The 24,963-nt window shown below is 36.7% G+C and overlaps 1 protein-coding gene and 1 pseudogene across 1 annotated transcript in view; one reads left to right on the top strand and one right to left on the bottom strand.

Annotated features, from left to right (window-relative positions):
- Window positions 1-24,963, bottom strand: part of LOC125389392 (charged multivesicular body protein 1B2) — a 60,124-nt gene that overhangs the window by 33,885 nt on the left and 1,276 nt on the right. Inside the window, exon 2 of the mRNA XM_048417949.3 lies at window positions 16,220-16,317. Within this exon, the coding sequence (XP_048273906.1) occupies window positions 16,220-16,317 (98 nt within the window). The remainder of the gene's footprint in view (window positions 1-16,219; window positions 16,318-24,963) is intronic.
- LOC146889162 (tetratricopeptide repeat protein 32 pseudogene) lies at window positions 14,043-15,778 on the top strand (annotated as a pseudogene).

Raw genomic sequence — 24,963 nt, 5'->3', positions numbered from 1 at the left:
GCCTGTTGGACTGGGACTGAACGAGGACGTGATCCAACCAGATTCTCTGAATGTGGCTGGCCCGGAGCCTTTTTGAAAAGCCATTGACAATGACACTGGGACTTGCTTCCTCTGCATATACTGGATTTTGTCGCTCCAGTCTGTTTGGACTCTCACCTTTCCTGGACCTGGAGGGAGGGGGGAGGAACTTGAACTTCCCACAGGGCAGGAAACCCTGACTGCTCTAGGGGATAGAGAGGGAGGAGGAGAGGGAGTGGGGGGAGTGGGAGGGTGTTGGGAGGAGGGGCTGAAATGGAAACTTTTATAATTTAATAAAAAAAAAAAGAAAAAAAAAGAAAAAAAAAGAAAGATTTTGCAAGGCTCAGATGTAGTGTATGAAACAAGAGGTTAAACATAATGCCAGTCTAAGACTATTTGCTTTGTCTGAAAGGTACACCAGGAATTACAGGTACACCAGGAATGCTCTACTGAAGGATGTCCAATAAGGAACCCTGTTTCAAGTTTGACCATCCAAGTAGAAAGAATAAAGCAGTTGAAAATAGGACTGTTCAGGTCAGATATACAGGCTAAGCTAGAATTATCTATCACCATGCAAATAAAGCTAGAAGACTAGGTTAACTCACTTCTGGAATCAGTATAGGTTGGAAATCACAAAAGAAAACAACAGTAGTAAAATGTGCTTGGATGGGCAATGGTGAGTGTGGTTTCCTGAAAGCCAAAGCACAGAAGTGTTTGAAGGAAGGAGTACTGAACACTGACAAATACTACTGATGGTTCTAATAAAATGTGGATTGAGAACTGATTGGACTGAGCAGTATAAACATCCTTGGTTTCTACTGAGGTAGAGGTCTAAGTGTAAATGAACAAAAGAAAAAAACAACAAAAACTGAAGTAGACAGAATTAGAGTTAACAAAATTAGGGGGCTATTTGAAAGGGTTTTTCATGTAATGGAAAAAAAGCAAGAAAAGTATTGGTGACAGAAATTGGTTGTCAATTGTTTGCCTAGTAGCAAAACCAAATAAATAAACAAAACATCTCCCCCATCCCCAAAAAAACCTCATGCAAACAACAGCAAAAACCACAAGAGTACCGTGAGACAGAAGAGGCTCTCACACAAAAGCTTCAAAAGATTTAAATAAATATGGTTGTGTGCTAACACAATGTATTTGGCACACAGGAGAAAACTGATAATGTAAAACAGAGTGCTATCTGAGTAAGGATACCTGGAACAGGCCTTAGCAGACAAAACAAAATAAAACAAGAAATAGAAAACAACTCGAGGCAAAATATAGAATTCAAAAGTATCTGCTGAATATGACCAGCAGGAAGAAAATAATAATTTTAGTAAGAACAATTTTAGTGGAGTAGAAATGAATTCCTGGCTACATCAAGTTGGACTATGAGTAAGAAAGAATTTGAAGATATGTGTCCTCTTGACTAAAGTTCTGCCCTCTGCTCCAGACTTGTGTATTTGCTTATGAACATATTGTTTCTACTTAACTCACTTCTCAATTCTCCCTAGTTAAATACTTGACTTGAGCTTTTTTTATACACAAAATATTACCTGGTTCTGATCCATTATTATTTTATTTCAGTAAAGAACTCATGCTCTTTTATAAGCCAGAATCCAGAGTCACTGTTACTTAATGTTTTAGCTCACTTGGTGTCCACAACCGGTCTACATGCAAAATATATCTTGAACTCGACTAGGTCTTACCACTTCTGTCACTCATACCCTAAATCAGATCACATCAGTTTCTGTCTGCCTTCTCAGCTGCTGCCCCTCTTGCCCCACCTCTCAGCTAGTTTATTTGTATCTACCATTGTACTCTTCAGCCATTTCTCCCTGGGTATCTAGCCATAGCGGTCATTTCAAACAGCATATTATGACTGTGTCCTTTGGTTTAAAGTTTCCAAGTGCCCTTACAGCACACCTAATGTAAGTGCATAAAGCCCACCTAGAGTCCTAGAAGGCACTATCTGATGGATTCTGCCTACATCCAGCTTCATCTCCTTACTGTGGTCCAGAACACAGTGAGTTTCTCAGCACAAATAGCTCACCCTTACCTTCAGGTTTAACTATGTCCTTTTACTGGACATAGTTTTCACCCATGTATTTGCAGGACTGGTTCCTCTTAGTCATTCACTTTAAATGGCATTTATTTTCAAGGGCCTATCCTTAACTACTGAGCTGAAAGTACTTTAGTCCACCCTGTTACCCCATTAGATCACCATTTTATTTTTATTAAGGCACTTATTATGCTTAGTATATGTTTCACTTACTCTTTTGTAGAGAATATCTCTTGCTAAATATTTTAGCATTAGTACCCAATCCACAATTTCCACTCAGCAGTTAATACTTGGAAAAGATTTTTAAAAAATGGCTTATGTATTCTTACTGTAATTAAATTGTGAGCTTGCCTGTCCATGCCATTAATTAGTTATCTGCAGTCTTTTCCTATATATAAAACACTATTCTGTCATGTGGATATATTATTTTTTTCCATTATTCTGCTATCTTTGGATATCTAATTAATGTCTCTTTGAGTACCTTCTTTGTTTCTTTGAACTACTGGGGATTGAACCATACTACACACACTAGGCAAATACTCAACAACTGAGCTGTATTTCAGTCCCTCAATTCCGCACTGTATCTGTTTCCATCACTACTTCCCTAGCAAAGGCAGCTCTGTGTTTGTTGTTTTAGCAATCACCATCCATATTTTGAGCAAGATGAGAAAATGTTAGCTCAAAATTTCCCCTTCATCTGTCTGTATTATTTTGTTTCTGAAAGCTTTTTGAAATTTATTTTAAATTTTCATACATGTATTCTATATTAGAACTTTCTCCCTTTATCCAGATACTCCTGTGCCCTCCTCATTCCCTCTCAGACAACGTAAAACATTCAAATGCTACAAAGTGTGATTAGAACAGGAAAATATATTAAAGCTGAGACAGATAAACACCTTATATTGTTTTAGCTTCTAATAGCAAGTATGTGTCTTTAGGTTGGGTTAAGTATGGGTAGAGACCAGGAAACCAGAAAGGTGTCCATAAAGGAGATAACAAGAGGCTTAGAGAGATGTGGGTAAGAAGAGAGTCTACCATGGAATGGGAGATGACAGAGGAACAGGGGGAAGAGACACAATTGAAACTAAAACATATAAAAATGTCATAAGGAAACATTCCATTTTAAGCTAGTATAAATTAATACATAATCAAACAAAAACACTTTCATTCAAGCAAGTTTTAAAATCTATTCATTGCAGCAACCTCAGTGTAACTCTAAAACACAGCTTGCTACAATACTGGGACCAAGAGCTTACTGCAACACTGAGGAGACCAAGTGAGAGGACCAAGAGTGTGAACCTGGAGAGAAGATCAAGAGAGCAGGCTTAGAGAGACCTCAGTGACTCCGTGAGACACAGACATTGACAGTACCGAGCAGACCAAGAACAATTCCCAAAAACTCAGACAGCCACTGCAAGGACTGGGCCAAAACTTAAAGACACTGCCAGTCTCATGTGAAGGAAAAGATGGGCAGGCGCCAATGCAAAAATTCATCCAACAACCTAAAAAGCAACATGGCAACACCAGAACCCAGTGGTCACTCAACGGGAAGATTTGATCATCCTAACCCAGAAGAAACGTAAGAAAATGACTTTAAACGTAACTTTATGAAGATGATGGAGACATTTAAAGAGGAAATGAAAACCTCCCTTAAAGAAATAGAGAAAAAGACAAACAAAAAATTAGAAGAAATTAATAAATCCCTTAAAGAAAACCAACAACAACAAAAAAGAATCAAGCAGATGAAGTAAATAGTTCAAGACTTGAAGACTGAAATAAAGGCAATAAAGAAAACACAAACCAAGGGATTTCTGGATATGAAAAATCTGGGTAAATGAACAGGAACTACAGAGATAAGTATAACCAACAGAATACAAGAGAAAAAAGAATCTCAGGTGTTGAAGATACCATAGAGGAAATAGATTCATTGGTCATAGAAAGGATTATTTCCAAGAAATTCTTACAAAAACATCCAAGAAATCTGGGACACCATGAAAAGACCAAACCCAAGAATAATAGGAATAGAAGAAGGAGAAGAACTCCACCTCAAAGGTACAGAAAATATATTCAACAAAATCATAGAAGAAAACTTTCCTAACCTAAGAAGGACACCCCTATGACGGTACAAAAAGCTTACAGAACACCAACTAGACTGGATAAAAAAAATCCCCTTGCCATATAATAATCAAAACACAAAACAGAATAAAGAATATTAAGAGTTACAAAGAAAAAAAGGTCAAGTAACATATAAAGATGGACCTATCAGAAATATACCCAACTTCTCAATGGAAACCATGAAAGCCAGAAGGTCCTGAATAGATGTGATGCAGACACTAAGAGACCACAGATGCAAGCCCAGACTACTATACCCAGCAAAGCTTTCAATCACCATTATTGGCAAAAACAAGATATACCATGACAAAACCAGATTTAAAAAATACAAATCCACAAACCCAGCCTACAGAAAGTACTAGAAGAAAAACCCCAACCCAAGGAGGCTAACTGCACTCACAAAAACACAGGCAACAGATAATCTCTCACCAACAAAACCCAAAGAAGGGAAACACACAAACACTACTATCGAAAAATAACAGGAATTAACAAAATCTGGTCATTAATATCACTTAATATCAATGGACTCAATTCACCTATAAAAAGACACAGGCTAAGAGAATGGATACAAAAACAGGATTCAACCTTCTGTTGTATATATGAAACACACCTCAACCTCAAAGACAGACATTATCTCAAAGTAAAGGGTTGGGAAAAGGGTTTCCAGTCAAATGGATACAAGAAACAAGAGGGTATAGCTATCCTAAAATCTAACAAAATAGATTTCAAACTAAATTCAAAAAGAATCGGAAGAGATGGAGAAGGACACTTTATACTCATAACAGGAACAATCCATAAAGATGAAGTCTCAATCCTGAATATCTATGTCTCTAATACAAGAACATGCACACATGTAAAAGAAACATTACTAAAGCTTAAATTGCATATCAAACCCACACACACTAATAGGAAGAGACTTCAACACTCCACTCTTGCCAATGGACAGGTCAACCAGACAGAAACTTATAACATGGAGGGGCATGCTTGTTGGGGTTTTCTGTCCTGCTCAGCTCCCCAGCTGTTTAGTCTCAGAGAAAATCACACATAGATCTCTATAAGTTATAAAGCTGATTGGCCCATTAAGTCAGGCTACTTATTAGCTAACTCTCACATCTTGATTAACCCATTTTTCTGATCTATTTTAGCCATATAGCTCAGTACCTTTTTCAGGGGGCAGATCACATCATGCTGCTTCGGTGATCTGGGCAGGAGTGGGAGGAATCAGCTTCCTCCTTCCCAGAATTCTCCTGCTTTCCTTGCATTATTTCTACTTCCTGTCTGGTTCTCCCGCCTACACCTCCTGCCTAGCCAATCAGCGTTTATTAAAAACATGATTGACAGATTACAGACAATTCTCCCACACCAGAAACTTAACAGAGAAATAAGAGAACTAATAGATGTAATGAATCAAATGGACGTAACAGACATCTATAAAACATTTCACCCAAACAGAAAAGAATATACCTCCTTCTCAGCACCTCATGGAACCTTCTCTAAAACTGACCACATACTTGGTAATGAAGTAAACCTCCACAGGAACAAAAAAAAAACTGGAGTAACCCCTGTATTTTATCAGATCACCATGGTTTAAAGTTAGAATTTAGCAACACTACTATTCTCAGAAAGCCTACAATTGCAAGGAAAGTGAAGAGTGAACTATTGAACCACCACTGGGTCAAGAAAGAAATTAAAGACTTCCTAGAATTCAACAAAAATGATGAATGTACCCAAACCTATGGGTCACTATGAAAGCAGTGCAAAGAGGAAAGTTCATAGCACTAAGTGCTCACATAAAGAAAACGGAGAAAGCTCACATTAGTGACTGACTTAAGAGACCACGTAAAAGCTCTAGAACAAAAAATAAACAGACACACCCAGGAGAGTAGATGACAGAAATAATGAAATTGAGGGCTGAACTCAACAAAATAGATACAAAGAAAACAATACAAAGAATCAATGAGACAAATAGTTGGTTCTTTGAAAAAAATCAAAAAGATAGACAAACCCTTATCCAAACTAATCAAAAGGCAAAGACAGAAAATCAAAATTAACAAAATCAGAAATGAAAAGGAGGCCATAACAGACAATGACGAAATTCAGAGAATCATTAGGTGATAATACAAAAACCTGTACTTCACAAAATTGGAAAACGTAAAAGAAACGGGCAATTTTCTAGATAGATAATGTATACCAAAATTAAATCAAGACCAGGTGAACAATTTAAATAGGCCTATAACCTGTAAGGAAATAGAAGGCTTCCAAACAAAAAAACAAAAACAAAAACAAAACAAACAAACAAGAAAAGCCTAGGGCCAGCCAAATGGATTCAGTTCAGAATTCTACAAGAACTTCCAAGAAGTGCTAATACCTATACTCCTCAAAGTGTTCCACATAAAAGAAACAGAAGGAATATTGCCAAATTCTTTTTGGTGAAGTTGCACTTACTATGATACCAAAACCACATAAAGACTCAACCAAGAAAAAGAATTACAGGCCAATCCCCCTTATGAACATGGATGCAAAAATATTCAATAAAATACTGGCAAACTGAATCCAAGAACACATCAAAAAATCATCCACCATGATCTAGTTGGCTTCATCCTTGAGATGCAGGGATGGTTCTGGTTCAACATTCGAAAATCTATCAATATAATCAATCATATAAATAAACTGAAAGAAACAAACCATATTATCATCTCATTAGACACTGAAAAAGATTAGACAAAATCCAAAACCCCTTCATAATAAAGGTCTTGGAGAGATCAGAGATACAAGTAACATATCTAAACATAATAAAAGCAATATACAGCAAGCCAATAGCCAACATCAAATTAAATGGAGAGAAACTCAAAGCAATTCCACTAAAATCAGGAACAGGACAAGGCTGTCCACTCTCTCCATCACAGTTCTTGAAGTTCTGGATATAGCAATAAGACAACAAAAGAAGATCAAGGGAACTCAAATTGGAAAGGAAGAAGTCAAACTTTCGTTATTTGCAGATGATATGACAGCATATACAAGTGACCCCAAAAACTCTACCAAGAAACTCCTGCAGCTGAATAATACCTTCAGTAATGTGGCAAGATACAAGATCAACTCAAAAAATTCAGTAGCACTCCTATATACAAATGATAAAGAAGCTAGCAAAGAAATCAGAGAAACATCACCTTTCACAATAGCCACAAAAAACATGAAATATCTTTGGGTAACACTAACCAAAGAAGTGAAAGACCAATTCGACAAGAACTTTAAATCTTTGAAGAAAGAAATTGAAGAAGATATCAGAAAATGGAAAGATATTCCATGCTCTTGGATAGGTAGCATCAACATAATAAAAATGGCAATCCCACCAAAAGCAATCTATAGATTCAATGCAATCCCCATCAAAATCCCAGCACAGTTCTTCACAGACTTTGAAAGAACAATGATCAACTTCATATGGAAAAACAAAAAATCTCTGGATAGCCAAAGCAATCCTCTAATAAAGGAACTTACGGAGGCCTCACCATCCCTGACATCAAGTTCTATTACAGAGCTAGAGTAATGAAAACAGCTTGGTACTAGCATAAACAACAGAGGTTGACCAAAGGAATCGAATCAAAGACCCAAATATTAATCCACATACCTATGAACACCTGATTTTTGATAAAGAAGCTAAAATAATACAATGGAAAAAAGAAAGCATCTTCAACAAATGGTCCTGGCATAACTGGATGCCAACATGTAGAGGAATGAAAATAGATCCTTATCTATCCCCATGTCCAAAACTCAAATCCAAATGGATTAAAGAACTCGATATAAGTCTGACCACACTGAACCTGATAGAAGAGAAAGTGAGAAGTAGCCTTCAATGCATGGGTATAGGAGACCACTTCCTAAATAAAACTCCAGTAGCACAGACACTGAGGGCAACAATAAATAAATGAGACATCCTAAAACTGAGAAGCTTCTGTAAAACAAAGGACATAGTCAATAAGACAAAGATGCAGCCTACTGAATGGGAAAAGATCTTTACCAACCCCACATCAGACAGAGGACTGATCTCCAAAATAAACTCAAGAAATTAGACATCAAAATTCTAAATAACCCAATAAAAATGGGGTACAGAACTAAACAGAGAATACTCAACAGAAGAATCTCAAATGGCTGAAAGACACTTAAGGAAATGTTCAATATCTTTAGCCACCAGGGAAATGCAAATCAAAACAGAGATACAATCTTACAATAGTCAGAATGGCTAAGATCAAAAACAGCAATGCTGGAGAGAATATGGAGTAAGGGGAACACTCATCCATTGCTGGTGGGAATGCAAACTTGTACAACCACTTTGGAAATCAGTATGGCAGCTTCTCAGAAAATTGGGAATCAACCTACCTCAGGACCCAGAGATCTTGGGCATATAACCAAAAGACGCTCAATCATACTATAAAGACATTTGTTCAACTATGTTCATAGCAGCATTATTTGTAATAGCCAGAACCTGGAAACAAACTAGATGCCCCTCAACCAAAGGACAGATAAAGAAAATGTGGCACATTTAGACAGTAGAGTACTATTCTGTGGTTAAAAAAAAACAAAAAAACAATGACATATTGAATTTTGCATGCAAATGGATGGAACCAGAAAACACCACCCTGAGTGAAGTAACCTAGACCCCAAAACATGAGTATGATATGTACTCACTCATAAGTGGATACTAGCCATAAACAAAAAAAAATATTGATCCTAGAGAAGCTAAGTAACAAGGTGAACCCTAAGAAAAACATATATACATCCACCTGGAAAGTCAAAATAGACTAGATCATGTGACAAAATTGGGAATACAGGGGTGGAGGGAGAAGGGAGGGTGGAACGGGAAGAGGAAGGGAGAAAGGGAGGGGGTAAAACCTGAGGGAACAGGATAGCTGAGGTGGTGGAAGAACAGAGATGAGAGCAAGGCAAGATATATATATATATCTTGACTGAGGGAGCCATTATAAGGTTAGCAAGAAACCTGGCTCTAGAGAAATTCCCAAGAATCCACAAGGATGATCCCAGTTAAGATCCTAAGCAATAGAGAAGAGGGTGCCTGAACTGGCCTTTCCCTGTAGTCAGATTGATGAATGTCTTAAAGACCACCATAGAACCTTCATCTAGCACCTGATGTAAACAAAGGCAAAGACCTACATTGGAGCACTGGACTGAGCCCAATAAGTCCATTTGAAAACTGGGAGGAATGAGAATATGAGTAAAGAGGTTAAGACACCCCGTGAAACAGTCTACCTGAGCTAATGGGCACTCACCAACACCAGCCAGACTGGGAAGGAACAAACATAGAACCAAACTAGTCCCTCTGAATGTGGTTGACAGTTGCATGGCTGGGGCAGACTGAGGGGCCACTGGCAGTGGCACCAGGATTTATCTCTACTGCTTGTACTGGATTTTTGGGAACCTATTCTCTTTGGATGTATACCTAGCTCAGCCTAGATATAGTAGGGATAGCCTTAGACCTTCCCCAAAGCAATGTGCCCTACCCTCTCTGAAGAATGGAAGGGAGTGTGTGTGGGGAGGAAGATAGAGGGAATAGAAGGAGGATTGGGAGTAGGAACTTGGATTGGTATTTAAATGAAAAAAGGTATTTTTCTTTTTAAAAAATTAAAAAATAAATAATTTTAAAAAAAGAAAACCTATTTATCACTGTTTTGTTAAAAATGACCCGAAGAGCTGCTTAGGGCCAAAATGTGGCCACAAAACTAAAAGAAAAACTGAGAGCAACAGATGGTACTATTTATTCATTTCTGCATAAAGCTAATGAAAACTAAAAGGCAAACTCACAGTATTCCATCTGGTTTGCTATTTCCTATCTCAAACATCTATTATGAGTTTTAGAAAATGAAAGAAAAGTGATTGAGTACAAAGTTAAGATCAAGTGTACTGAGATGTAGTTATTTCTTCCTCAGATGGCCCAAAAGGTAAGCAGTTTTCACACCTAACCCTCATGTTAACCTAGGCAAGACACAAGTTTCATGCCCATTTTAATAAAAGCATTAACAAAGACTCAGGGTAATTGGTTTTCCATTCCTTTCTCAGTTAGTTTACCAAATTTGCTCCCTTTTAAACAATCCTTTCTCTGACCTCTGGTTTTGTTAAAAAAAAATTCTCTTCACCTTTCTTGCTGATTCTAGATTTTGTGTGGAAATATATGGTAGGGCATGAGTCTCTAAACTTAGACTTCTTTATTCAAAGTCTCAGGGGACTTCCTAGTTCTGCAGTAATATGACCTTGCCAGCAACTACTCAATTCTTAACTGCAGCACAGAATATATGCAAAAATTAATGTTGCATGTTCTTGATATGCCTGCCCCTTTATGATGCTAGTCACATAAGAGGCCAGTTTTCATAGTCTAAAGAAAGCAGGCCATGAATCCCTCTCTCTCTCCCGGGGACAGAGAGTTAAGAAGTTCCCCTGTGGTTGTGTTGAGTTGCTTTACACCAAATTTATAGTTTCCCCCCAGGACCTGGCTCCTCCAATATTCTTACCATGTAGGCTATCCCACAATAATGCCAAATCAAATGTTATTCTTGTAGAACTTAGACATCCCCATTTGTTTGAGAAATTCTCTGAAAGCTCTCTTTTCTGAACATCCCCTCACGCATCATCCTGTCCAAGAAGGCACCCTGTCTTCTGCTTTCAACCATACTTTTAAAGGAAATTTCTCTATGGGCTTTAAAGGAAAGCTTTCCTTTCCTTTAAGGCCTTGTTTTTTAATGTAATTACTGTTCCTTTTTCATGTTCTCCTCCTTTGAGGTCTGATCACAGCTCCAAGGTCCTCACTCTAAAGCTAATTCCCGAATGGCAATTATGTGTCAGCCTCTTTGGGAAATCAACAGCTACGGTGTTCTTTTTCTTTTCTCTAACTTTTCTTATCAAACTTCTTCTATAAAAGAGTGCAAAATGAATCAAAAGTGAAGAATACACAGTATGCTTGCTGACTTCTGCTATAACATAATCATGTTAATATTTGACTGAAAGACTCTACCTTAATGAATAAAGTGGAAGAGAAATCTAGGATGATTCCTGACATCAATTTTGCACTTCCACATACATGCATACCTGCACATACATGTATGCAAGCACACACGCACACACACACAAGCAAATATATATGCCTACATATATGCATACCACATACACAAAAATGGAGTTTGTATTTTTAATATACACAAAATGTTTTTGGAATATAGGTTTGTATAGACAATCTATGTTTAAATGTCCATGGAAAATTATTTTAACACATTTTAATTGTAAAAATATAAACAATGAGTTGGAACATAAACAAGAAAGGATGAGAAACAGAAAACTAAGGATGGAGTATAGGACAAGAAAGTCCATGAAAATAAAAGGTAAACTGAAGAATGGTATAAGGTAGAATATTTTATACAATTAATATGATTGTGTTTGCCTGGGACTTGATACCTTAAGAAAATTATGGTTTATTCATATTGAAATCCTCATAAAAATACTTGATCAAAAATCTATGGGGGTTTTCTTATTAGAGTTTAACATGAATTTTAGGAAAGGTTGAACCTATAGTAAAACTGACACAAAATACCATTGTTTGCACAGAGAGTTCAGGGACAGTAATTGGCATATATTCACTACATATAATGATTGGTCTCAAGGTATTTTCAAACAAGTATGTCATGTATTTTGATCATATTCATGTCCCACATTTTCCTTTATCCTCACTCTTGACTTTATATTCAAAGTCCACACAAGTGTTTCTATTTCTTTCTCCATTTTATTCCATTATAATTCTCTCAAGAAAGGACAAAATATTCAAAAGGAGCTTAGGATATAGATACTCTCTTCCCCCACCCCCCCCAAAATTACAAGCTATACCCACTGTTCTTGACCTTAATGGTAAGACCTTATTGCTGAAGATACCACACACTTGAGTCGCTTGAAGAAGTTTCATTCCTACTGGTTAACTTTTATTGTAGAAAGGTACCATGCATGCTATGGAGGGAATTAAGTAATTAATAGTCTTAGCCAGCTGTGAGCCCTTCAAGTTATTAGTGAGTGGCCTGGCAAGAGATGCCTGCCAGTGCAGTGGTACGAATAAAATGGAAGTAAGCAATCAGTTTACTGATTAGAGTTAAGATTGTTCCACTAGGTGGAACTCATGCCTGTCACCTGGCACCTTTAATGGGGCCAGGAGTCTATAGTTGGGTAAACCAAAAGTCCCAAATGGAGAAACTACTACCATTACTCTGCTAAATGGATACAGTATTAAACTTATTCTAACGATACTTTTCTTTATAATCAGTGATCAGTGCAACTGTCAACATTCTTCAGGGAAGCTTTCTTTCTCAGAAGATAGTATGTAGCAGGCTTTCTCAAACTGTCAGCCTCCAAATCATAACACAGAGAATTGTTAGTTATGAATGCTCAGTCTTAATGTATGCTTGTTCCACTAGTTCTTATAACGTAAATTAGCCTGCTTTTCTTCATCTATGTTTTGCCTTGAGGCTTTTTACCTTTCATTCATTCTGCATATTCTCCTCCATGACTGGCTGGCTGGTAGCTGCCTGGCTGACTGGCTCCAGGCGTCTCCCCGGATTTCTCCATTATTCTTTCTGGAGCCTAGATTCCTCCTCTGCTTATTCTCTCTGCCTGCCAATCTCACCTATCCCTCTACTTCCCAGCTATTGGCCATTCAGCTTTTTATTGGACCAATTAGGTGCCTTTGGCTGACAAGGTAGAACAGCAACACATCTTTACCTAGTTAAACAAATGCAGCATAAACAAATGTAACACACTTTTATACAGTTAAAGTAATATTCTACAATAGTGATTAATACAAGGACACAACTAATCAGTATGAAGATAATGAGAGACCATGGTGTTCTCAGCCCTAAATGATAGATCTATATATCACACACCCACACTCCAAGACTCCAGGATCATTGTGAAAAAGTGTGCAAAAAGACTAAGAGCCAGAGGTAGCAAATGAGTACAGTGAAAAAGAACTATCTTGATATGACAGGGCCACATGAACTCACAGATGCTACTGACTGCATGCGCAACACGTGCACAAGGTCAAGGAAGAAAATCTCCCACCTCTAGTTGAGCAGCTATACAGCACTGACGGCTTCTTGTAAAGAAGAAGCAGATTTCTTCATGGATGTGGCCCACTATGTACCAGTACACAGTCCTATACTTAATGCACATATGGGCATCACCGAGTAGACTTTGTGGGTTTAAAGAGAAAGCAGACGAAAATCAGAGGGAATAGTGGAGGGGATATGGGAAGAACTGAGGGGGAAGGAATGGGAGTGAATTTAACCAAACACATTATATATATGTATGGAATTCTCAAACAATAAAAAGAATATCATGGAAATACCTATGCACACAACCTAATTAACACAGCAAGCTTAAAAATACTATCCTTCAAAAGTTTTAATTCTAAATCTGGTACCTGCCTTAGTAACTTGGATTTAGGGATAATAACCAGAAATTCTAAATATGGCTTATAGACCAAGAAATAAATGGCATAATAAAATGAGCAAACAGGTTTCAAAAGATAAATTAAAAACGTGCAGATCATTAAGAAAAATGTGCAACATCCTTTGTCACTAGGGAAATAAAAATTAAAACAAAACATATTTCCACCTTAGCTGCTCAGAATTGCTATCATTAACCAAACATCATTCATAATAGGATGTGGAGAAAATGGAACCCTTATATACTACTGCTGGTAGGAATATAAATGGAGTCACTATGGACATGAACATGGAGTCATCTCACATAGGAGCCAGCCACTCTATCCCTGGTGATATACTCAAATGACTCTAAATCAACATATAACACAGTAATGTGCATACCCATATTTACCTCAGCAGTATACACAATCATCAAGTTACGGAATCAGGTTAGGTATCCACTAACAGATGACAAAAACTATTTTTCACACACACAAAATGGAGTTTATTTAGCCACAGAGGAGAATGAAATTGTGCATCCGGGCAGTGGGACAGTGGTGTACACCTTTAATCACAGCACTGAGGAGGCAGATGCAGGCAGATATCTGTGAATTTGAGGCTAGCCTGATCTACACAGTGAGTTCCAGGACAGCTAAGGCTACATAGAGAAACCCTGTCTCACAAAACAACAACAAAATGTATGGGATTGAAGAGCATAATAGTAAGTGAAATAAGTCAGACTCAGTGTAAGCCTATTTTCCCTCATTTGTAGATCCTAGCTCTTATACAGACACACAATTAAAATCTGCACATAGGGCATTAAAGTAGAAGCTAGACTATCTGAGGGTAATGAACAGGAGTTGGAGGGGGAAATAAAAGGAACGAGGTGGCATGAATACTGTCAAAATACATGATACACATCTTTGAAAATGTCTGTGGAACCCATCCTTATGAATGATGAATGTATATTGATAAATATGTTTCACTATGTCTGAAATGTTTGTGCAACCACTGGTATTTTGTGTCAAGCAACTAACTTCCTTCCAGAGATCTGGAATTCTGGCATATTCTAGGTAAAATGTCCCAATGTAACTGATTACTAATAAGACCTCCAGAATGCTGTTTCCAGAGCTTCTCTGCTAGGCAATGTTTCATGTGTGTTATGACTACCTAAAGACATTCAGTTTCTCCCAATGAGACTCCACTGAGAAAGGACTCTTGGAACTCTGAACCTGAATCTCACAGACTACCCTGTAGACCAGGTTTCTTTGCTGAGTCTGCTTTGAATCCTTTTACTAGATCCCTAGGGAAACTACCTGCAGTGCCCTGTGACTCCTGCTAGTAAATACGAAAACACTATATGCATTAATTATGTGCAATGTTTAGATAAACATCTTAGAAAGTATAGACACTAAAATCAACCGAAAGAAGAAATATTATTTTACATACCAGCTTCTCAAGAAGAATGAAATTAGCTAAGGACAGCTTTTATTAACACAAGTATTACAAAATTTTGTGATCTATATTTGTAAAACAAAAAAAACATTTAAGTAAAGAAGGCATTATCAACTATGTAGGATAATTTATCTAAAGAGACACTATACAATTAACTACCACTTCCATATCTATTTGTACTTCTCTTGTGAATTAAAAAGTAAAAATATTGGTGGTTCTGCTTCCACCCGAGCAAGGCGGTCATGGCCGAGCCGCTGGACTGAGAGAGCCAAGAGACCAGCCACCCTGAAGCTGGCCCAGGCTCACTTCGCCAGGGGCAAGTTTTCCTAGGCACAGGCACTGTACTTGGCATTCACTGGCCAGTGCACGAGTTGCAGGAGCAAATGCAGCCCCAAGAATTTGGCCATCACATATAACAACAGGGGACAAACCAAGTACTTCAGCATTGATTTTTATGAAGCCATGGACGACTACACATCTGCTGTAGAAACCCTGCCCAACTTTGAAGTTCCGTATCATAATAGGGAATTGATACACTTTAGGCTGGGATATTTTGACAAAGCTTTGGAAGATATCAAGAATGCACTAGACCTCAATCCTGAATTTCAAGCTGCTACTTTGAGCTTAAAACAGACTATTTTAGAAAAGAAGAAATGCTGAGAAAAGTTACTGAAACTTTTTCTCCTTTTCTTTTCTTTTTTTTTTTTTGGATTTTTGAGACAGTGTTTCTCTGTAGCTTCAGAGCCTATCCTGGAACTAGCTCTGGTAGACCAGGCTGGCCTCGAACTCACAAAAATTCACCTGCCTCTGCCTCCCGAGTGCTGGGATTAAAGGCATGTGCCACCACCGCCCGACGTTACTGAAACTTTTAATTTATTGAAGTTTTAACTCCTGATCCTTAAACCTCCAGTAAGATACATGTGGGACTATTTTGATTATATGTAAGAGACTGCATTTTAGAAGTTAAAGCAAAATAATTGTTTAATCAGAGTTATTCGTTTCAAGAGAGACCATGTTGGTTAGATCTCTTAATAGAGTAAATAAATAATATCAATGTACATTGTTATGGTAAAATATTTAAATCAAAAAAGTAAAAATATTAAAAGCAGTCTACCTTTTTTATCTTGGCCTTTTCAGCTTTTTCTTCTTTATCACATTTCTTGGCATTCCTATTAAGTTCTTTTGCAGCAAACTTCAAGCTAAATAAGTGTTCTGAAAATATAGGTTAAGGCCAGCTAGTCAAAAAGTCATTTTTCCAGCATAAAGACCCACAAACTTGATATTAAAAATCATCAAAAAATATAATCAGATAGTATGATAATTTAAGTTAACTAATCATAAAACTTCAGAAAGAGAACAAACTATTTCTTTTAAATTTCCTTTCATCCAAAATCAAGAAAATAAAATATTAATTACAAAGGAAAATAACAAAGAAACTGGGTAGACTGCATTTTAGGCGTTTAATGTCATCAGCAATAAAGCATGTCCATATTACTAACTTTCTGAAAGAGAGGAAGGCATCATCGCCATGGTACTGTTGTGATAAACAACCTCATTTGTTGTAACCTTTCAGGAGTCAAATTCATGAAGAGTAAGGAAAAACTAAATAAATGTAACAAATTGGAGGCTACAGAGACAAGGTGGTAGACTAAATGAAACTCTACTGGAAGGCTCTGAGAAACTTTACCAATATGAAGCCAAAGCAAGAATGTGGTGGCAGAACTAAAGCAGAGAGCATGGAGTAACACTGCTTACTAGCTTGCTCTGCTTGCCTTGCTTTCTTATTATCACCTAGGGCAATGTGCCCAGGGACAGCACAGCAGACAGTAGGCATCAATCAATCAAGAAAATGCCTCAGGGAGCTGCCTACAGGTGTTCTCTCTTCCCAGATGACTAGCTTGTGTCAAGTTGAACAATAAAGCCAACCACTACAAGTTAAACAGAAAACTGAAGAAAGCTGAGGAGAAGATGAGCTACCTGGAACACAGATCTGAATTACAGGGAGAGCAACAGAAGTAGACTAAGATGGTTTTATAGTATCTGGAGTATTTGGGCTAGAGGACTGGATCTGTGGGTAAAAGCACTGCTGGCTCTTCTAGACGACCCGAGTTCAATTCCTAACACTCATAAAGGGGCTCCAACTGCCTATAACTCCAGTTTCATGAGATTCAGTGTTCTTCTTTGGCTTCCACAGACTACAGCCATGTAGTGGGATACAGACACACATGCAGGTAAAACACTCCTACACACATAACAATAAATTAAGAGTAAAAAATTTAAAAATCTGGAATCCTAGGGGAAAAGATAATAACAGTGTGTGAATGATGATACATAAAATGAGAATATGTAACTATTCTGTAACTAATGAGCATAATAAGATAGTTAAGCAGCACAAAAATTACAAACAGGACAAATAAACATAACTCATATCTAGATGCATCATAGTAAACCTACAAATGTCAAAGACTAAAATAACTTTGAAAGAGCCACAGTCAAAGTTCAGACAATTTACAAATGATATAGCCAAACAGAGTAGAATTTCCAAGTAAAACTCCTAAGTAATTACCAAAGGATTTATGGTTGTACACTATTCAAAGTAGTAATAGTCTATCAAACTGCCATAAATACCAGTAGCAAACACTGAAGTATTGCTTCTAAAGAGAATCTGAGGCTTGGTTCTTATGTGTTACATCTTCAACAATTGATGAATTTTATGTGTATTTCTGTTTTAACAACTGTTTAATACATATTGTTGATTCATTAACAGCAAATTCTTAGCTAAAAATTATTAAGTAATTCTTTAGCTATAATTCATGTCTGAAAACTTACATAAAGTAATAATTTTATCTACAAGGTACACCACAGCCTTCTCATACTAAGAACACTAAATAGCACATCAGAATCTGTAGTTGTGGACTATTTTATATAGTGGAATTATAAACATAAGGCAGAGAAATACAGAAAATATGGTATTAAACAGAAAGCAGAAGATACTCATTTACAGTAGAGGCAGTCATTCTCTTTCCTAAGTGGGAAATAGGAACATTGGATGAGTCCAATGTTTACTAATCTAGGCAAGTTCTGCAATAAAACATCATTTGTGCTAGTTTTCTATAAGTTTTACCATGTATGCAAATTTGCAAATACAGAATATTTCAAAAATAATAAACTTAGCTTCTCAAAAAACTAAACTAGATCTAACAAAAGGCTTAATGAGCACAGAATTTTATCCAGGAAATGCTGTTTACATTAGAGAATCACGATGTTCAATTTTAAGATTGAAAATGCTGAACACAAGCAGAGGAAAATATCTAAGACAAAGAAAAAGAGGAGTTGAGTATGTTAAAACATTCGTGCCATTCACAAGTAAATTGCCATTTAATTTAACATTAACTACACATGTTAAAATTTCAAGAGTACCACTAAAAAATAGTATGTAACTTCCAAAGTAATAAAGGAAAAAAATCATGTGAACCATTTACAGACTCAAAAGAAAGCAACAAAAGAGTAACAAATCTAGAGATAAAAGGGTCAAACAGAAATTATACATTAAGTAGAAACTTCCTTCAAATGTGGGCTGGCCAAATAGCCCAGTGGGAAAAGTGTTTGCTTAACAGGCCTGATGACCTGAGTTTTATCCCCAGATCCCATATAAAAAAGGAGTTCCATTCCCAGAACATACCTTAAAAAGCTTCATGGGGTGATATGCATGCATCTGTAATCTCACAACTCTTACTGAGAAACAGGAAGCGAAGACTAGAGAATTGCCCAGAAGTTCTTGGGCAGCTAGGCAGGAATACACAGTGCAGCAGAAACATTAAGAAAGACTCTGTCTGCATGAGGTAGAAGAGAACTGAGTCCCAAAGGCTGACCTGGACATGTGTACTGCAGTACACACAAATGAGTGAAAATAAACAAAACTCAATAAAAAAGAAGCATTCAAAGTATCATAATGGATTAAAAAAATAACGAACCAAATTATATATACAGGGCTTTAAAATGCAAAAACATTGAATGATAAGATGGCAAAACACAGAAAAAATAATCAAACAATATTCTAAAATAAGAAGCCACAAGTTTATTAGTATCAATTAAAACAACACAAAAAGTCAGTAAAGTATTTGAAATTAAGAAAGAGGGCTATAATCACAAGCTGAGCTAATAATCAAAGCTATAGAAAACACACCTATAGCATAACTGCAAACTGTGTGTGTGCTCTCAAACTCACAAACTGAAAAACCCTGTACAAGATTAACAAAACTCAACTAACAAGACAAAGTGGGGACATAGAAGTTGTGAAAGACGCCAATTAAAAACTAGGTTTAAGAGGCTAAAGAGATGGCTCACTGTTTAACTGAACTGTCTGCTCTTCCAGAGGAACTAGGTTAAATTCCCAGCATCCACACGGAGGGTCAAAACCATTTTCATAAATGTTGATAACTGTTGTTATCAATAGTTCTAGGGGATCTGATGTCCCATTCTGGTTTCTGAAGGCACTGCACGTATTTGGTGCACGGACATAATACAGGCAAAATATACATACACATAAAATAAAATGAAAAAAAAGCAATCATAGCTTGTTAAATATAACAAGCCAGATTAAGATGAATATTACATATTTTATGTTCTGTGGACTATCTCTCTCTCTTTCTACACATAGACATGCCTACACATGTATACATATAGTACATGAGAGTCAGAAGGGAACTAAAAAGGAGAATGAAAAAGCAATGGGAAACAGGTAAACATTGTGTATTTTCACTCAGGTGATAGAGACCCACATTGGAGCGCTGGACTGAGCTCCCAAGGTCCAGATGAAGAGCAGGAGGGAGAACATGAGCAAGGAAGTCAGGACCGCAAAGGGTGCGTCCACCCACTGAGATGGTGGGGCTGATCGAATGGGAGCTCACCCAGGCCAGCTGGACTGGACTGATGAAGCATGTGATCAAAATGAACTCTCTGAGTGTGGCTGACAATGAGGGCTGACTGAGAAGCCAATGATAATGGCACTGAATTTTGATTCTACTGCATGTACTGGCTTTTTGGGAGCTTAGTCTGTTTGGATGCTCACCTTCCTAGACCTGGAAGGAGCGGGGAGGGCCTTGGACTTCCCACAGGGCAGGGCACCCTGACTGCTCTTAGGACTGGAGAGGGAGGGGGAGTAGGGGGAAGTGGGAGAGAAATGGGAGGAGGTGGAAATTTCAAATAAATAAATTAATTAATTAATTAAAAACAGTCTTTTCTCATCTTACATGCCAATCCCAGTTCCCACTCCCTCCCCTCCTCCTACACCCTCTACCTTATTCCTCTTTACCCCCAATACACTCCTCAGAAAGAGTAAGGCTTCTCATGGGAAGTCACCAAATACGGTATATTACTTTGAGGCAGAACCAAGGTCCCCCCCCCAACTATATCTAGGCTGAGCAATACGACTCTTGGGCATATACCCAAAGTATGCTCAATCATACCACAAGGATATCTGCTCAACTATGTTCATAGCAGCTTTATTCATAGCCAGAAACTGGAAATAACCTAGATGCCCCTCAACTGAAGAATGGATAAAGAAAATGTGGTCCATTTACACAACAGAGTACAATGCAGCAGTAAAAAATGACATCTTGAAATTTGCAGGCAAATGGATGAATCCAGAAAAAAAAAAAACATATTGAAGGGGGAACCCAGACCCAGAAAGGCAAGCACTATAAGGACTCACTCATAAGTAAATAAGAGATGTCATTCGGTTTTAACTGTATAAAAATAACACGTGAAAACAGAAGGACTATTCAGGGGAAGAAAGGAAGGTAGCAGGAGGAGGAAGAAGAAGAGAGGCTAATGGAAAAGCATATGAATAATATATAATTATATATATGTGTGTGTGTGTGTGTGTGCATTGATATGATAGAATGAAATGCGTTATTTTGCAGACCAACCAAATAAAAAACTTGAAAGAAAAAAAGACATGGAGAAAATCTAATAACCTTGCCCCAATAGTTTGAGAACACATGCTTCAAGCATATTAGATATAGAAAACTTATTCATTGGCCCTAAACAAAACCTGAAATAAATACCAAAAAAATCTGTCATCTGAACATAACTTAGTAGTTAATATATTTGATTTCTTTATGCCTTTTTGTATGAACCTAAAGCTAAAATAAAAATTTAAGAACTTTTGTTTGAAATCTTAAAAATTTATTTATATATAACAAAAAAGAAAAAAAATGTCTTCTGTAGTATTGAATAACAACGAATGACTGAATTGTGACTTATGAAATATAGTTAATTGGGATTCTCTGACACAAAAAAGACTGAAAATTAATGATGTAAACATTTACAATGTAAAATCAGAATAAGATAAAATAGGCTCCTAAAGACCACAAGAGAGAAAAAACACACATTAAGAGGGGAAAACAAAACACAATAACCAAGATGATGAAAAAGTCCAAAACTGAGATCCTTGTAAAATCTGACATTTTTTGCTGTGTAGTAACTAGTCAAGCAAAAACAGGAGGCATAAATAGAATAAGGAAAGAGATATAACTATAGTTAAAGATACTTTAAAATAATACATTAGGGCATTAAGCCAACACATTTGGAAGCTGTTTGTAAAATACTTGAAAGTGGATAATACTACATCAATGAAAGAAATGAACTAAAAAAAGTCTCAATAATTCAGAATTTCTGATGCAACACTTTAAAATATTTTCACATTTAAATAAGAAACATCATAATAACAGAGGTGATGGCATGTATTATTGGTAGAGTTTACAAATTTTTAAGAAAATGGCAATTCTTACCATGCACAAACTTCTCAAAGAACTAGCAAAAGGAAAGAACACTTTTGAACCTTGAAACCAGACTTTAATTAAAGACCGGAGTCACTCATCAGCAAAGATTCAAAAATATTAAACACAATATTGGCAATCATTATAGTTGCGCAATATATTATAGATGCTTCATAATTGTGATGAGTTTACCTTAAGAATCCAAAGACAGTTTAACATTTAACATTTATAATATAATAAAATATATTATAATTTTTGCCAGTTTACACAGAATATATGTTCAAAAAATGATCATGGTATTTCTTTTAATGAAAGGGAAGCTAATCTCAAGGCCCATCACTAAAAAGTAAATAAGTAAATTGTGATAAAATAATACACTGGAAAACTACATAAGAATGAAAATCTTTTTAAATATATTGATGAATCATAACCAATATTTTAAAAAATAGCAATGATACTGCTTTTGAAAACATGAAATATATCAATATACTTTAAGAGTATACATGTATGATGTAATATATAAAGAAATGACCTGAAATCATTAATGTTAACTTTTAGATAGTGGCATCTGCAGTAAAAGAAAAGAGGAATTTAACTGAAGTTTTACAGTATCTTAGGCCAAATAGAAGGCTCTCAGGAACATTTTACTCTTTTTCTTAACTTAAAAGGGAAGGATTAACGCTACACGATTTAGAAAAGCAATTTATAATAAAAAGTTACTGCTTGTTTGGCATAGAGTACGCATTCAGGAAGTTATATTATCATTTACTAAATCACCAATTTTGATAAAGAAATTTATTTAGAAAGTATATCAAAAGTTCAAGTTAGTCTTTAGAGCATTATATAAAACTAGTATGCGTTATTACACTGCTTTTCTGCATTATAGCTTTTCAAAACTCATTTGGATTCCAAGAACTCATTGTAAACAAAGAAGTCTTAGTTTAAAATAGCATTCATCTCCTTACTATCGAAAATCTGTGACAGTTCACTATAAGCTGATAGTAAGAGCTCTAAATACAGTAGTTCGGAAGCTATTTTATTACAAATGCCACCAACTAGATTCTACGATTCTTGATGAACAGAAGTAGAGATTGAAAAAAATGCAGGTGAGAGGTAAAAAACAAGAGCTTCCAGGAGAGTGCTGGGCTCTCGTGAGAGATGGCTCAGTTATGGTTAGCATTTGCCAGTCCTGCAGAGGATCAGAGTTTCCCAGTACCCATGCCAGGTAAGTCAAAATCATCTCTAGCTACAGCTCTGACAGGATCTGACACTCCTTTGGCCCCTGCATTCATGTGCTCATACCCAGACATGCACATCAAAATAATTAGAAATGAATCTTTATTTAGGTGTTCCACTAATAGCTGTCCTAGCATAAAAACAGTGGTACCAATATCACAGGCCATTTATTTGATAAGTGGCATTATCCTTTTACCTTTCTTGCATTTTAAGCACCTTGAGTACTGCTGTATGTGTTTTAGGAAGGTAATTTGGAATCAAAGAATCAGGTGAGGTCATCTGAACTAAAAGCAACTGTAGAGATAATTTTACTAATTTCAAAACATAAACTTAGAGCTGGATAAGCATGGAGTACCTAATGAATATAGAAACAGAGAGGAACTCAAAAGCAGCTTATCTCTTAGGTCACACATTGTATTGTAACAATTGTTCAAATTGCCCTTTAAATGATATGGAAAGGAAGACCCAAAATAACGTTTAATACTTCTTGTAAAAGGCAGCATTCTGCTGATCCCACAAGCCATAAATTACATACGTATTGGCAAGGAACCAATTTAATGATACTGTAAACACTGGAACTAATTCCAGTAAAGAGAGGATGCCTCCCACTGACCCTTCAGAAAGGTTGACTTAACTGATTAGAGTTTCCTTGACTGTGGAGAGCTTGGAATTTTGCAGGTCCAGGCCCTACTTTACAATTTCTCTTGGGCTATCTTTAGCCCCCTTAACAGCCATTCCTTGGCCACCTTGCTAACCTAACAACCTGTGACTAACAGATAAAACCTTCTGAAATGTATTAACAGATCAGCAGCTTCCACCAAGCAAAAGGCTTAGTGTTCTCAGATATATCTGAGGCTGGGATTTTCCCACTTTGTTGTGACCCATCTAGCTGATGTCTCCACTGATATGTTAGGAAAGAGCCTCGAATTACAACTTTATTCTATTACTCTCAAAATGCATTAAACTAGCACCACATTGGAACATGAAGTTTGGGGAATACTGAACCTATGTCCTTAGGCCATGATTACTCATATTTAATTCATATTTAACTACGCCGTCCCTTTCAAGTGAGAGTGGCTATTTATGTTGACAGTACCACGATAAAAACACATCATAGTGTATTTTTATCAAGTCCGGCAAGTCTGGCACTAGTATGTAACTCATTCTGTTTTAGGATTTAAAGTGATTCATAAGGTCTGCAATGACTAACAGCTATTTTTAAGGAGCTAGCTATTTTTGTGTACACACAGCCCCGGGTGATAGCTGTCCAGAATTCCCTTTCTGAACTCAGAGTAAGTCCAGTACTTATCATCAACATCATTGGTTCATAACCTCCTTCAAGTTAGAATACCTAGAAAAAAATCATGGCTACAGACAGTATCCCTAGGCAAAAAAAGGCACATAGTAATATTCAAAACTGTGCACACAATTTTAAAGCATTTAGTAACTCCACACGTCATCATTCATCTGATTTAGGAGTTACTTTGCATTAGTATTTGTGTTCATATATGTGTGACCTCTGGCCCTCTGATCAAAAGCTGCTAAGAGATGGAAGTAGTATGCATGTTTACTCACATGTATCCACTATATAGGTATATGGTTTAGCCAACTAGCTCCGATTCTTTCAAAATTTCTAGGAAAAGAATTAACAATTTTAAGGTGGTCAAATAACTCATACATCAGTGTTTGTTCAAAAATACAATTTGATAGGCACTACCATTTCCTTTTCCTAGGGTTGAAAGGTCAGTCAATATGCTTTCCGAATGAGTCAAGTGGGTGACAGAGGATGGATGCCACGCCTTAACTCAGTCTTTTCCCCTTCGGACCCGGGGGAAAGAAA

The sequence above is a fragment of the Myodes glareolus genome, chromosome X, assembly GCF_982192425.1.
Source record: "Myodes glareolus chromosome X, mMyoGla1.1, whole genome shotgun sequence".
Lineage (NCBI taxonomy): Eukaryota > Metazoa > Chordata > Mammalia > Rodentia > Cricetidae > Myodes > Myodes glareolus.
The sequence above is the reverse complement of the archived record's forward strand: the minus strand, read 5'-3'. Positions and strand labels throughout refer to the sequence as shown.